At 38.9% G+C, this 14,089-nt stretch overlaps 1 protein-coding gene across 9 annotated transcripts in view; it reads right to left on the minus strand.

Moving 5' to 3' along the window:
- The window catches only part of chd9 (chromodomain helicase DNA binding protein 9), a 247,877-nt gene that overhangs the window by 74,729 nt on the left and 159,059 nt on the right, over positions 1-14,089 (minus strand). For all 9 annotated transcript variants that reach the window (XM_048546753.2, XM_048546752.2, XM_048546749.2 and 6 more), the window contains 2 exons: positions 10,688-10,943; positions 7,168-7,378 (listed from right to left, as the gene is read on the minus strand). In XM_048546753.2, coding sequence (XP_048402710.1) covers positions 7,168-7,378; positions 10,688-10,943 — 467 coding nt within the window. The remainder of the gene's footprint in view (positions 1-7,167; positions 7,379-10,687; positions 10,944-14,089) is intronic.

Consider the following 14,089-nt stretch of genomic DNA (forward strand, 5'->3'; position numbering starts at 1 on the left):
TGTGCAGTTTTAGTCTCCAAATTTGAGGAAGAATATTTTGCTATTGAGGGAGTGCAGCGTAGGTTCACAAGGTCAATTCCCGGAATGGCGGGACTATCATATGTTGAAAGATTGGAGCGACTGGGCTTGTATACTCTTGAGTTTAGAAGGATGAGAGGGGATCCGATTGAGGCATATAAGATTATTAAGGGATTGGACACTGTGGAGGCAGGAAGCATGTTTCCGCTGATGGGTGAGTCCAGAACCAGAGGACACAGTTTAAAAATAAGGTGTAGGCCATTTAGAACAGAGTTGAGGAAAAACTTCTTCACCCAGAGAGTGGTGGATATATGGAATGCTCTGCCCCAGAAGGCAGTGGAGGCCAACTCGCTGGATGCTTTGAAGAAAGAGATAGACAGAGCTCTTAAAGTTAGTGGAATCAAGGGTTATGGGGATAAGGCAGGAACAGGATACTGATTGTGGATGATCAGCCATGATCATAATGAATGGTGGTGCTGGCTCGAAGGGCCGAATGGCCTACTCCAGCACCTACTGTCTATTTTCTTATAGATTATCTGGCCTTTCCGTGGGAGAAGGCATACGTGACTGTCAGCCGAGTGCTGGAAAATGGGATAGAATAGATGGATATTTACATCCAAGTCAGTCATCAACGGGTTGACAGGACTCTTGCCATGTCATAAAAACTCCATGGCTCAACTCTCTCGATTTGCCAAATCTTGACATAAACTCTATATAATTTTAAAAAGTGACACAAGGAGAATAAATATCCTGAAACATCTTAAAGATATAATGTCACAGGAAGCAGAATTGCACTCTCCTCTAGAAAGACACATTATTTCTGCGTAATCAATTTTCAGGTTTATATTGGAATTATAATATTACAACAAAATGGAAAACACCATGATGGCTAAAAAAATCTATAATGTAAAGATATCTGCAAAGACATAATGTAAATGCATTTGATCTCAAACTGCAGAATGAAGGTTGAAGAAGTTGGTTCCAATGCAATATAACAGTGCTTCAACAGATCTGGTAGTGGCCAGTGTTAGATTTTGACTGGTATAATAAAATTCAAAATCCGTTCTGCTTCTGTTCCAATGAGTAAGAAGCCACAACTACGCCCAAGCAGATTACATAATACTATACTGCATGCATAATTGCATCATTTAATCCATCAGTCAGAAGTTCAATTTTACAATTTTACTCCCAGTAAATTCATCTGATCCACAAAAGAAATAGAAAATAGTGGCTTCCCACCATTGCGCACAAGCCAACTTTAACTGACAGGTTCCTTTTCTATAAGCAATGAACTCAACTAAATGTTCCTTACAATCCTTTCCACTAGTTTAATTTTGAAAACTGAGAATTCAGATTTTCTTCAGTTTGAGCTAAACACGCAATATATTACTCATAAACAATGCATCCTAACAGTGAGCTGTAGGTCAGCAAATAATTAAACTTAGTTTAGCTTCTAACTTACGTGTGAAATTGTATTGATTCGCAGATGTGAGAAGTAATTAGAACAAATTAAAGAAGAAGAAAATATGTGTGCGCTTTGAAAGTATTTTCACCTTTTTAGGTTGGAATTAGAAATCTTGCTAATTGTGGGTCTCTATTTTCCACTTTGATTAATCACTAGAATTACCTTAAACAAGACATCGTCAAGCAACAATTAATCATTTATTTCTTACTGATTAAAGAGTCCATCATAATTACACGTTGATACAAATTAAGTTTTCACTCACCATACATTTCTGTTCACCTTTCTTGAAATCAGAAAAATTATACATTCCTACAATAATTATCTTTGAATGAAATGGGACATACTCAAGTTATTCTGAGTGCAATGATAACATTCAAGCTATTATTTTGTACAGGTTTGCATGTATGCAGTATTACCACCTACTTGTTAAATTATTTGTATGCTTTTCTCATCATACAAACTGTTTTTCCTGACTTAATTTACCTCTAAACATTCCATGCTCGAATTCCAAAATAAACAAACTATTTCTTATCAGACTATTCCAAGATCTCCTTCAGCAGTTTCCAACCCAGGTAGTGTGTGCCCATTGAAACATTGAGTGGGAAAGCTTTTTCATTAAAAAATGATATTATATTTTGATGATTTACAATTCATTTTGAAAGAAAACAGGCATGAAATCTGTGAACTTTTGCCAGTTTCTACTGCTACCAACCTGTTTGGCCCTATCTCCTCAGACCTGAAAGGAACCTTTCTCCTGAGAGTTAGGAAATCGTGAACTTAAGTGCACTCTCACGTTAGTAATTTTTGAGTGATATCTTTTTGAAATCAGTTTAATGCATTGGACAGTTTCTGGCAGCATCCAAAATGAAAGACAAATAGAAAATAGTGGGGTCCCTATGTATCCAAGTTGTACGCAATCCAACTTTAATCAATCGGTTACTTTTCTACGTTGTGCATAAATGAACTCAATGATCCTTACAATTCCATTGAACACATAACGGTACAGCACAGTACAGGCGACGTTGTGCCGAACTTTTACCCTAGGGTCTATCTAATCTCCACCCCTATCTTATAATATCATCCATATACCTGTCTAATAGCTGCTTAAATGCCACTAATGAGGCTGACTCCACTACCCTCTCCGGCAATGCATTCCACGCCCCTACCACTCTGAGTAAAGAGCCTACCTCTGATGTCTCTCCAATATCTACCTCACTCAGTTTAAAACTACGACCCCTCGAAATAGTTACCTCCACTCTAGGAAAAAGTCTTTGGCTGTCCACTTTGTCTATACCTCTGATCATTTCGTACAGCTCTATCATGTCACCTCTCATCCTTCGTTCTAAAGAGAAAAGTCCTAGCTCTCTTGCCCTTTCCTCGTACGACCTTCCCTCCATTCCAGGCAATATCCTGGCAAATCTCCTCTGCACCTTATCCAACACTTCCACATCTTTCCTGTAATGAGGTGACCAGAACTGGACACAATACTTCAGATGTGGCTGAACCAGGCTTTTGTGTAGGTGGAGCATAAATTCACAGCTCTTGAACTCAATCCCTCTTTTCATGAAAACTAACATACCGTATGCCTTAACATCTCTATCCACCTGGGTGACAGCTATATTCACCAGTGTAATGTTGAAAATTGACAAATCAGATTTCTTTGAGCTAGAGTTAAACACCCAAAAAACTACAAATAACAACTCAATCAATTACTGAGAAGTGGAGAGAAATGAAGGAGTCAAATCATATAACTAAGACATCGCACAGAACAATACTACAGCTTTCTGCATCCACATTATATCACATCTGTCAAATCACAATTATCTCCAAATTAATTCTTCTCAGGGAAGCTTTGTTTTCTTCCAGTAATAAAGGATACAGCATTGGCAATCTGCCAGTAAAATTGAGCCATTACCATTCACAGTACAGCCCAATTTCAGCATTTACAAGATAGGTGTTTACAAACCACATTATACTAATGACGAGCTCTGCAGCTGATCATGTCAATATAGAAATAAGAAATTAACACATGACAAGCCAACATGAGTGAGGTTCCATTGTGGCTGCTCTTCAGCCTGATTCAATTAAGAGTTTACGTACATCACATAAAAAACACGCTTGACAATTCTTTCAAAGTGTGAGAATAAACCAGTATGTTTTGCATTGACTGGAAAGTATTAAAATGTACAAATCAGACAGGTGCCCAAAGAAGTCCACAAAAGATTAAAAGATGCTTAGTACTTACTGCTCGTTCTTAATAATTAACCTAGATCATTTTATTCTGAAACCTTCTTTTGAAATACACCATACTGAACTAACTACCTGGGCAAAAAGGATTGGACAAGAGTAGGTCACTCGGCCTAGTCAATGATGTAAATAAATGCTCACAAAAATAAGCTTGTGTGTACTGTCACTGAGACCAACCTTTAACTGCTTAAACAAACCAAATGAGGTGCTGCAAGTGAGAGAGACCCGGTGTGTTGATCACTCTAAAAATACACAACATAACATTATTAATTCTATGATGTTATACCATTGGAAAGGCTTCTTGAAATTACACTTACTGCAATCTCGGGATCCATTTTTAAAGAGACAAGCCACATTTTATTCTGTACCTTTGTCAGCAAGTCCTTGGATAACAACTTTGGAAAATGGATAACATGTTTTCTGGGTAAAATTGCATAATTATTCACAAAGGATACATTTTTGATTCTATTCAATGCATTGAACAAATTTTTGCGTTTAAAAAAATCCAACCGCACCTCAACAAGCTCTTTTAGAAATAAGAGACAACAAAGTGTGGAGCTGGATGAACACAGCAGGCCAAGCAGCATCTTAGGAGCACAAAAGCTGATGTTTCGGGCCTCGACCCTTCATCAGAAAAGGGGGATGGGGAGAGGGTTCTGAAATAAATAGGGACAGAAAGGGAGGCAGATCAAAGATGGATAGAGGAGAAGATAGGTGGAGAGGAGTGTATAGGTGGGGAGATAGGGAGGGGAAGGTCAGTCCAGGAAGAACGGACAGGTCAAGGGGGTGGGGTGAGGTTAGTCGGTAGGAGATAGGGGTGTGGCTTGAGGTGGGAGGAGGGGATAGGTGAGAGGAAGAACAGGTTAGGGAGGTGGGGATGAGCTGGGCTGGTTTTGGGATGCAGTAGAGGAGGGGAGATTTTGAAGTTTGTGAAATCCACATTGGTACCATTGGGTTGCAGGGTTCCCAAGCGGAATAGGAGTTGTTGTTCCTGCAACTTCGGGTGGCATCGTTGTGGCACTACAGGAGGCCCAGGATGGACACGTTGTCTAAGCAATGCGAGGGGGAGTTGAAATGGTTCCCAACTGGGAGGTGCAGTTGTTTATTGCGAACTGAGCATAGGTGTTCTGCAAAGCAGCCCCCAAACCTCCACTTGGTTTCCCCAATGTAGAGGAGGCCACAATGGGTACAGTGGATGCTGGTGAACATCTGCTTGATGTGGAAAGTCTTCTTGGAGCCTGGGATGGGGGTGCAGGAGGACGTACGGGGGCCAGATGTAGCACTTCCTGTGGTTGCAGGGGAAGGTGCCGGGTGTGGTGGGGTTGGAGGGGAGTGTGGAGTGGACAAGGGAGTCACAGAGAGTGGTCCCTCCAGAAAGCAGACAAGGGTGGGGATGGAAAAATGTCTTTGGTGGTGGGGTTGGATTGCAGATGTCGGAGGATGATGCATTGTATCCGGAGGTTGGTGGGGTGGTACGTGAGAATGAGGGGGATTCTTTTTGGCAGTTATTGCGGGGATGTGGCGCGAGGGATGAGTTGCGGCAAATGCAGGAGACACTCGACCACTGCGGGGGCGGGGGCGGGGGCGGGGGTACGGTCCTTGAAAGACAAGTTCATCTGAGATGTACGGGAGTGGAATGCCTCATTCGGGGAGCAGATGCAGCAGAGGCGAAGGAATTGGGAATAGGGGATGGAATTTTTGCAGGAAGGTGGGTGAGAGGAGTTGTATTCTAGGGAGCTGTGGGAATTGATGGGCTTGAAATGGATATCGGTTTCTAGGTAGTTCTAGCTCTTTGAGAAATTTCCTTTACTCCCAAACAAATCCCTTGTACTACAGAGTGGATCCGGACCACACAATGATTTTAGGTACCCACATCAAGAAATATAGAAAACCTTGACAGTAATACTCTGTAGGGTTTCTTCATAAAACAGAACATCTAATTTATCATTCTAAATTTCTTGACAGGGTTCAAGACAAATCATGACAGAAAATTGTATGCACAAATTTATGCTGCATCAGCTTGTGACAAAGGAATAATGCACTCGCTTAATGTCAACTTGTATGAATTCCATACTATATTCCTTGCTAGGCTGAAGTTTGGGTGTATTCAATTGTCATGCATGCTCACTAAGAAAACAGCCACCCACTCAGAAACAAGGACATGTGAAGGTGAAGATCTAAACTGTAAATCTGCACTGTGACACAGGCTACAAATAAAAAAAAATTAAGTTATGGAAGAAGAAAAATCAAGTACAAGACGATAGTTTACAACAGTATTTGGTGCAGAAATCTTCGTAGACGTCACTGAATTCCTAAAGTGTGGAAACAGGCCCTTCAGCCCAACAAGTCTACACCAGCCCTCAGAGCATCCCACCCAATACCATCCTCCTATAAACCCACCTAATCTACACATCCCTAAACATTATGGTGCAATTTTAACATGGTCAATCCACCGAGCCTGCACTTCTTTGGACTGTGGGAGGAAACCCACGTAGATACGGGGAGAATGCGCAAACTGTGCAAACAGTTGCCCGGGGGAGTGGAATTGAACCCTGGTCCCTGGCGCTGTGAGGCAGGAAGTCAGAGTTCTGAAGCTGTGAAACTTATTTTGCAGGAGCATGCTCAGCTCACCGAATTTTGAGTTTTTATTTGTGCATTTTCCTTCAATTCGAAGTTTATTATAATTTTGGCTTTCAAGTTAAAATTCTTTTAGCAGGTTTATAGATATTTAACAAATTACTGTCATATGATAAAGTAAAATAAATAGACTATTGTTCTGTGTTGAATAGATAGAACGTAAAATGCAAATATTAGGTTTCCCAAATAAGCATGAAAACTTATTTCCAAGCTACTTTTCACCATTGACACCATCAATAAAGTACATTTTGTTCTACTGGAAATAAAAATAAATCATAGTATGGAAACATACTATGAGCATCATAAAAAGTGCATAAGAATGTATCTTCGGGTAGATAAGTTTGTGAACTTTATTCCTAATAATGATTCCAGAAACAAGCTTACGATCAATTATACTTTTTAAAAGTTACTGACATAATTCCCCATATTTCCATATGGATACTGACTGCTCTAATGTGGATGTCACAAATTTTTTTCCCTGGTTATAGAATTACGAACAAAAATCCTCAATGACGCATTACCAAACACTTCAAAAACAATTTAAGTTTTAGGTAATTTTTTTACTCATGAGCAAGTCAACACTTAAACGCCGGGACATCAGTTTTCTGTGATGTAGCAACCTATGACGGAAAATACTGCCAGAAATGTGAGACCAACATCGTGACGCAACAGATTCTCAAATTTTTGAATTCACAGGTTTAGTTTTGTGCTCAAAATAGAATATTACACAGCTTCAGTTATGCAAATAAATGTGATTTTTAAAAAAGAATTTTAGGATTCTTGCATATCTTAACCTGTACCTTTTTTGAATAAGGTAGTCCTCAAGTATGTCAAGGCAGCGCACCATCTGGGAGAAGATGAGAACTTTGTGACCACCAGCTTTCATCTTTGGGAGCAGCTTGTCAATTAAGACAAGTTTACCAGATGACTGAATCATAGCTTGCAGATGAAAGACTGGAGCAGCTGGATTATGCATCTCTCTGAACTCTCCCAGAATCTTTTCTTCAGCACCTAGTACCAAAAAGCACACATTATCTTGGATTTATAATCATGCCACCGTCCTATGATATTAAACACATTTCAATCAAACCAACATTACATTATACACCACATTCTGTTACAGATTGCATGTTGAGACAGTTTCAGCTAACTAGATTGAAATAACACATTAACATACTGAAATGAAAACATTTACCATCGTGAAGAGCAATAATTCAAAAATCTTGAATTTACAATTGCTAGAAAATTTAGCAGGGACAGAAATCCCCAATTTTAATTTGGGTTTGAAGGGCCTCTTAGAAGCACACGTGCCTGATGAAAAGCAGTCAGGTCTGACACAATGGGTTGGGTGATTTTCTTCCACAATCCAATTACTTTACTTTAAGAAACAATATCAACTTTTTTTAAAAAACCTGAGAGGTAAGAATAGCTATCATTCAGAAAGTATACACCAGCAAGTCACATGCTGTGTATTTACAAACACAGAATGGTTCCAGCACTTCTTAATCAGGTCATTAGTTTTTAAAGTTGAAATGGTAAACTTGGTTTATAAATACAAGTTGGCATTGTACTGACTTGGTACCAGAACTTCATTTCTTAAAAACTGCACTTTATCAATAGCAAGATTCTATGTTTGGTGAAGCATGTATCAACAGAATATTTTCTTAACCACGGGTGATAGGAAAATGGCGAATGAAAGTGTGATGTAATTAACAAACGCCCAAGAATACTGTTGCGGCTGCTGCCGCCTGTATACAACTATTCTTTGTACTAAGTTTTAGATTCCATTAAATGAGATTTGATGTGGGTGCAAGAAACCAATCACATTGCCTTGAAAAGCATTAAAAGCAATGAAGACCACCCTCCAGCTAAAACGATTCCTCCTCATCTCAGTTCTAAAGGGTCAACCCTTCACTCTAAGGCTGTGCGTGCTCGGGTCCTCATCTCTCCTACGAGTGGAAACATCTGCTCTTCTTCCACTCTATTTAGGCCTTTCAATAATCTGTAACTTTCAATGAGACCCTACTCATCCTTCTAAATTCTATCAAGTGCAAACCCAAAGTACTGAAAGGCTCCTCACACGACAAGTTCTTCATTGCTAGGGCCATTTTTGTAAACTTCCTCCGGACCACTTCCAAGACCAACATATCTTTCCTTGGATACGGGGCCCAAAACTGCTCACAACATTCCAAATACGGTCTGATCAGAGCCTTCTTCAGCCTCAGCAATTTATTCTTGCTCTTGTATTCTAGCTTCTCAAAATCAATGGATTATGGATTGTTACAGGAAGAAAACAAAAACCAGAACTAGTAAAATCTTCACTTATCGTAATATTTCTACTTTGTTGTAACGTTAAAAAAATTGACAGCTGAACATTTCATATTATCCCAAAGAATGTAATGTTGAAAACAATCACTTTCTTCAACTCTAGCTGCCCAAGCTTTGTCGTATTTTTCTCTAGCAATAAAAAGTTACTCCTTTGTAACAATGATACATACTTTTCCATTTTCCCGCCTAAGACTTTCTTCACCGCATTGTAAAGGCTCTTTGAAGGCAATGCAGATTGAGAGGCCCTGAAATATTAATGCTTTGAAGTTTTCTTCTCTTTATGCAAGTTCACATATTAAAAAACCTTCCAGTCTTCTATATTAGAAAGGGATCAGTGTGCTACAAGTCAACTCGAGACATCAATTCTAAACTTAGTCAAAAAGCCGGTTCTCATCTAAGTGAGTGATTTTTTTTTGCATACCACAATTCACAATATAATTGGTAATTAAGAGACTTGAGGAGCATCATATTACTAAGTTAACTATTGACGATCACATTTGCCAGAGACAAGTACTCAGACTCCATTAAATAGGAAATGGGGACAAAACAAAGAAATGTAAATCTAATAATTTCTAAAATGTTGTTGATCTCTACTCAATTCAAAAATTAGCTCTCGTGAAAATATCTTCTAACTTGCATTTTGTTTAAACACAGTAGATAGTGATCGTTTCCCTTGGTTGGGGAATGCAAAACAAAAAGGCAGCGTCTCAAGATAGAGGATTGATCATTTAGATCAGAAATGAAGAGAAATATCTTCTCAGAAAGTTACGAATCTTTGAAATTCTCACAAAAGTCTGTCTGTGTTCCATCATTTCAGGATGTGAGGAGCAGGTAGGGAAGTGAACATGAATCAGAGGAGCCATTGTTGGACTGAATGGTGGTGGTGGTGGTGGTGTTGGCGGGTGTTGAGCAATCATTTGGTCGTGATCCTATTTCTTGAATGCCTAGTACTGTTTCAATAAAGATGAATCTAGTAATCGTCTTTGTACCCTCCGATTTTCTATCTTTCATTACAACAAGGCGGCAGGTCACCATAACCTCTTCAGGGTAACTAGGGGCGGATAATAAACGCAAATCCAATCAGTGATGCGTACAGTACACGAGTGAATAAAAAAGTCAAATATTTCTTGGGATACCTAAATTAGCACAATTAGTCCTCGTCAGCACAACATTTTCAGTTTGCCACTGGACTTGACTGAAATAGCAAAGATATTTAAATTACAAATTCACTTTCAAAATTGTAAAAAAAAAATCAATTAAACTGCAATTTTTGCCTGCAGAGAACTAGGATCTGAAAGGTAAGCTCAACTGGTTGGCTGTAAATTATTCATATGCCCAATGGTGATCAAGCTTACTGATACCTTCTATTGTTAATGTTGCTGCCAAAGAGAGTTTTTATTATAAATTGACTTGCTATCAAAAGGATAAACAAACACAAAATCAAAGTTTTATACATAAGTTTAAATAGTATTGTAGTATTATACAAAGTATTTAAATAGTATAGTTGCACTTCATTGCAAGCATTAAAAATGAAATGGAGTTACTGCATCTTGAATACATACAAGTTTGATTTTTAGTATCCTCCCCTATGCTCACATTAGTGAAACGAGACTTTTATTTTTGAGAAAAAATGTTGTATATCACTAACAACTTAATTTATTAATGTACCGAACCAATGCTTTAAAGTTCATTTAACAATAATCAGCTACACCAGTCTCATTCATTTGTGAAACAGTATACGGACAGAAAAAGCCTTTTTCAAAAATTTAAATAATTATGAAAAACATGCAAATTAAAAAAAGAATAATGTCACCCAAATGATGGTTGTAACCTATTCAAAGCAGGCTTATATTCAAGAAAAATTAAACCAAAACTGATGTACTTGAAAGAAAAATCTGTAAAACTGAATGGAGAAAGTTCAAAAACAATAACTACGGCTTTCAACACCTAAATATAACAAGTACAGAGTCAAATAAAGTAGCAATTTATTACCTTTTATCAGATACGGATGATTACAGCATTTCCTGAGCTCCATCATGGTATTTACCAGGTTAGGAACATTTGCCTGACCAGCCCCTTTAGATAGAAAGGCAAAGTTTCGTTCCAAGATTGCACGATAGTATTTTTTCTGAATGTTGGTTAATTCTACTTCAATAATTGTCTCTTCTTTAGGAGCGAGCTTCTTTTCCACATCCTCCTTTAGTCGTCGCAGCATCATTGGCTTCAATATTGCCTGAAGCTTCTGCACCTGAAATAATGTATGCATGTATGATCATACCCCGTCTGTTCAGATGCACAGATTTGGACAGAGAAGTGCTTATAATCAGAGTTCCTTTCAGGTGAAATCAGAAACCTCAAACAAGATTACGTACAAAATAAATTACAGGTCTGAAAGTATGAGAATGGTGAACAAGCAAGCAAGGAAAGGGGAAAAGGTAAGTCATAGTGTCAGCATAAGTCCTTGGTATCTCCGCACAGAAACAGGCCCTTTGGCAGATAGGTGCTAGATGACTGGCATGGACCCAAACTGCTCTCATCCTATTTTTCAGCACTTGGCCAACAACATTGTACGCTGTGGTGTTTCATCTGTTCATTTAAATACTAACTAAATATTGTCTTGGTTCCTGCCTCTACACCCTTTAAGGTAGTGAGTTCCAGATACCCACCACTCTCTGGGCAGAACTATTTTTCCTCAAATCCTTTAAACCAACTTTTGTTTACCTTAAGCTGACCCCTCTATTCATAAGTATAGCATACAACTCTGAAAAAGGCCTGTTTCAACAAGTTCATATTACAGCATACTCTAAATAAACGGTGATAGCATAAAACCGTGTGCACAGTTAAGAGATTTCTTCCTCTCTGAATATATCTGCGATCACAGTTTGGATCAGAAATTGGCTTGCTGAACGAAGACAGAGGGTGGTGGTTGACGGGAATTGTTCATCCTGGAGACCAGTTACTAGTGGTGTACCGCAAGAGTCGGTGTTGGGTCCACTGCTGCTTGTCATTTTTATAAATGACCTGGATGAGGACGTAGAAGGATGGGTTAGTAAATTTGCAGATGGCACCAAGGTCGGTGGAGTTGTGGATAGTGTCAAAGGATGTTGTAGGTTACAGAGAGACATAGACAAGCTGCAGAGCTGGGCCGAGAGGTGGCTAACGGAGTTTAATGCGGACAAGTGTGAGGTGATGCACTTTGGTAGGAGTAACCGGAATGCAAAGTACTGGGCTAATGGTAAGATTCTTGGTAGCGTAGATGAGCAGAGAGATCTCGGTGTCCATGTACACAGATCCTTGAAAGTTGCCACCCAGGCTGACAGGGTTGTTAAGAAGGCAGACAGTGTTCTAGCTTTTATTAATAGAGGGATTGAGTTCTGGAACCATGAGGTTATGCTGCAGCTGTACAAAACTCTGGTGCGGCCGCACTTGGAGTATTGCGTACAGTTCTGGTCACCGCATTATAAGAGGGATATGGAAGCTTTGGAAAGGGTGCAGAGGAGATTTACTCGGATGTTGCCTGGTATGGAGGAAAGGTCATACGAGGAAAGGCTGAGGGACTTGAGGCTGTTTTCATTAGAGAGAAGCATGGTGAGAGGTGACTTAATTGAGACATATAAAATAATCTGAGGGTTAGAAAGGGTGAATAGGGAGAGCCTTTTTCCTAGGATGGTGATGGTGAGCACGAGGGGGCATAGCTTTAAATTGAGGGGTGAAAGATAGAAGACAGATGCCAGAGGTAGTTTCTTTATTCAGCGAGTACTGAGGGAATGGAATGCTTTGCCTGCAACAGTAGTAAATTCGCCAACTTTAAGTACATTTAAGTCGTCATTGGACAAGGATATGGATGTACATGGAATAGTGTAGGTTAGATGGGCTTGAGATCGGTATGACAGTTCGGCACAACGTCGAAGGCTGAAGGGCCTGTACTGTGCTGTAATGTTCTACATTGTGGTCAAGCACCTATGTTTGATATAGGACTTAAACAGTGAAATACAATATATTACTCCGGATCATTTGATCAGTGGTAGCCTTGACTACATCCTCAGTTTCACAACACTAACAACTAGTGTCATGCAGGAACTGTATATTGACGTCAGCCTAATGCACATAAGGACGTCAAATCTCTGTCGCCTCCTCCACAATGTTATACCGAACGCTATCAAACTGTTAATAGTAGTAGCAGCACCTTTAAACAAAAGCAATGAAACATCCAACTTGTGACCTTCTCTTTTACAACTGATCTCCAACAAACACTCACCTCCCACTTAAAATGCAAAAATCTTCTGTACACAGCAGTAGTTATGTTCTGCACTCAATCTTAACTGCTGTTCTATAACTGATGTTTCTGTCAGTGCACAAAAATTGCAACTGCAGTCTTGGAGAATGAAATGGATCAGGCTATTCAGTTGAAAAATATAATTGGTCCTTCATGTGTTGCAATGCAAGGTAAAACTAGGTTATCAATCCAGACAGGACAAATTGCTGATCATATATCTGCATTCAGAAACAGGTTTAACCAGGTTTTCTGAAATACCTGAACAGTCATTCCACTCAAATTTACCCATCCTTTTCTTTACCTAGTCCCATTCAACATCAACTTATATTTTAATCATCTCAATTCTAATAAATTTAAATTTTATCAATTAAAACATGGAACAAGCATGATTAGATAGACATCAGATGACCAAATATTCAGAATATCGCACTGGTTTCATTCCAAGAACTAACAAGCCACATGTACGACATTCTATCATGGTTCAAAATAAAACCTGATTAGTTAACATAAAATCAGGTCAGAATTGGCCATGCAACACATACTGACACACAAAATTCAAGAATTCAGTGTTAAGGCTTCAACGGTCTTCCCAGTACATTAATTTCAGTTTGATATACTGATCAAATGAAAAAAAAAAAAATCTGCTTTTGAAACACTATCATTTTCCTGGATTACTGGTTCAGTGTGTTGCTAAAGTTCTGGGACATGGGTTCGAACCCCACCAAGACAGATATTAAAACTTTAACACATTAGAAATAAAAATCAGAAAAAGATGCTGTCCTACTGTTACAATTACCTCCTGTGGATTGTTATAAAATCCCATCTGGTTCACTGCTTTCAAGCAAGGAGATGCTGTTCTTATCTGGCTTGGCCTATATGTGACTCTAGACATAATGAATGAATAAAGACCTTGCTCAAGTAACTGGACTCGTTTTTAAAATGAAATGTGCAAAATGTGGATACAGATGGTTTAAAAATATTTTTCATTTGGACAAGGTCAATGTTTGAAGGGATAGTTCTAAATACTGCCAAAAATGTATTTCCTACACAAAATACCAAAATATTACAATTGAAAATAACAGTCCAGATCCTAGGAATGCATTCTGAGACATTGTTCT

This window comes from Stegostoma tigrinum, chromosome 16, assembly GCF_030684315.1.
Source record: "Stegostoma tigrinum isolate sSteTig4 chromosome 16, sSteTig4.hap1, whole genome shotgun sequence".
Lineage (NCBI taxonomy): Eukaryota > Metazoa > Chordata > Chondrichthyes > Orectolobiformes > Stegostomatidae > Stegostoma > Stegostoma tigrinum.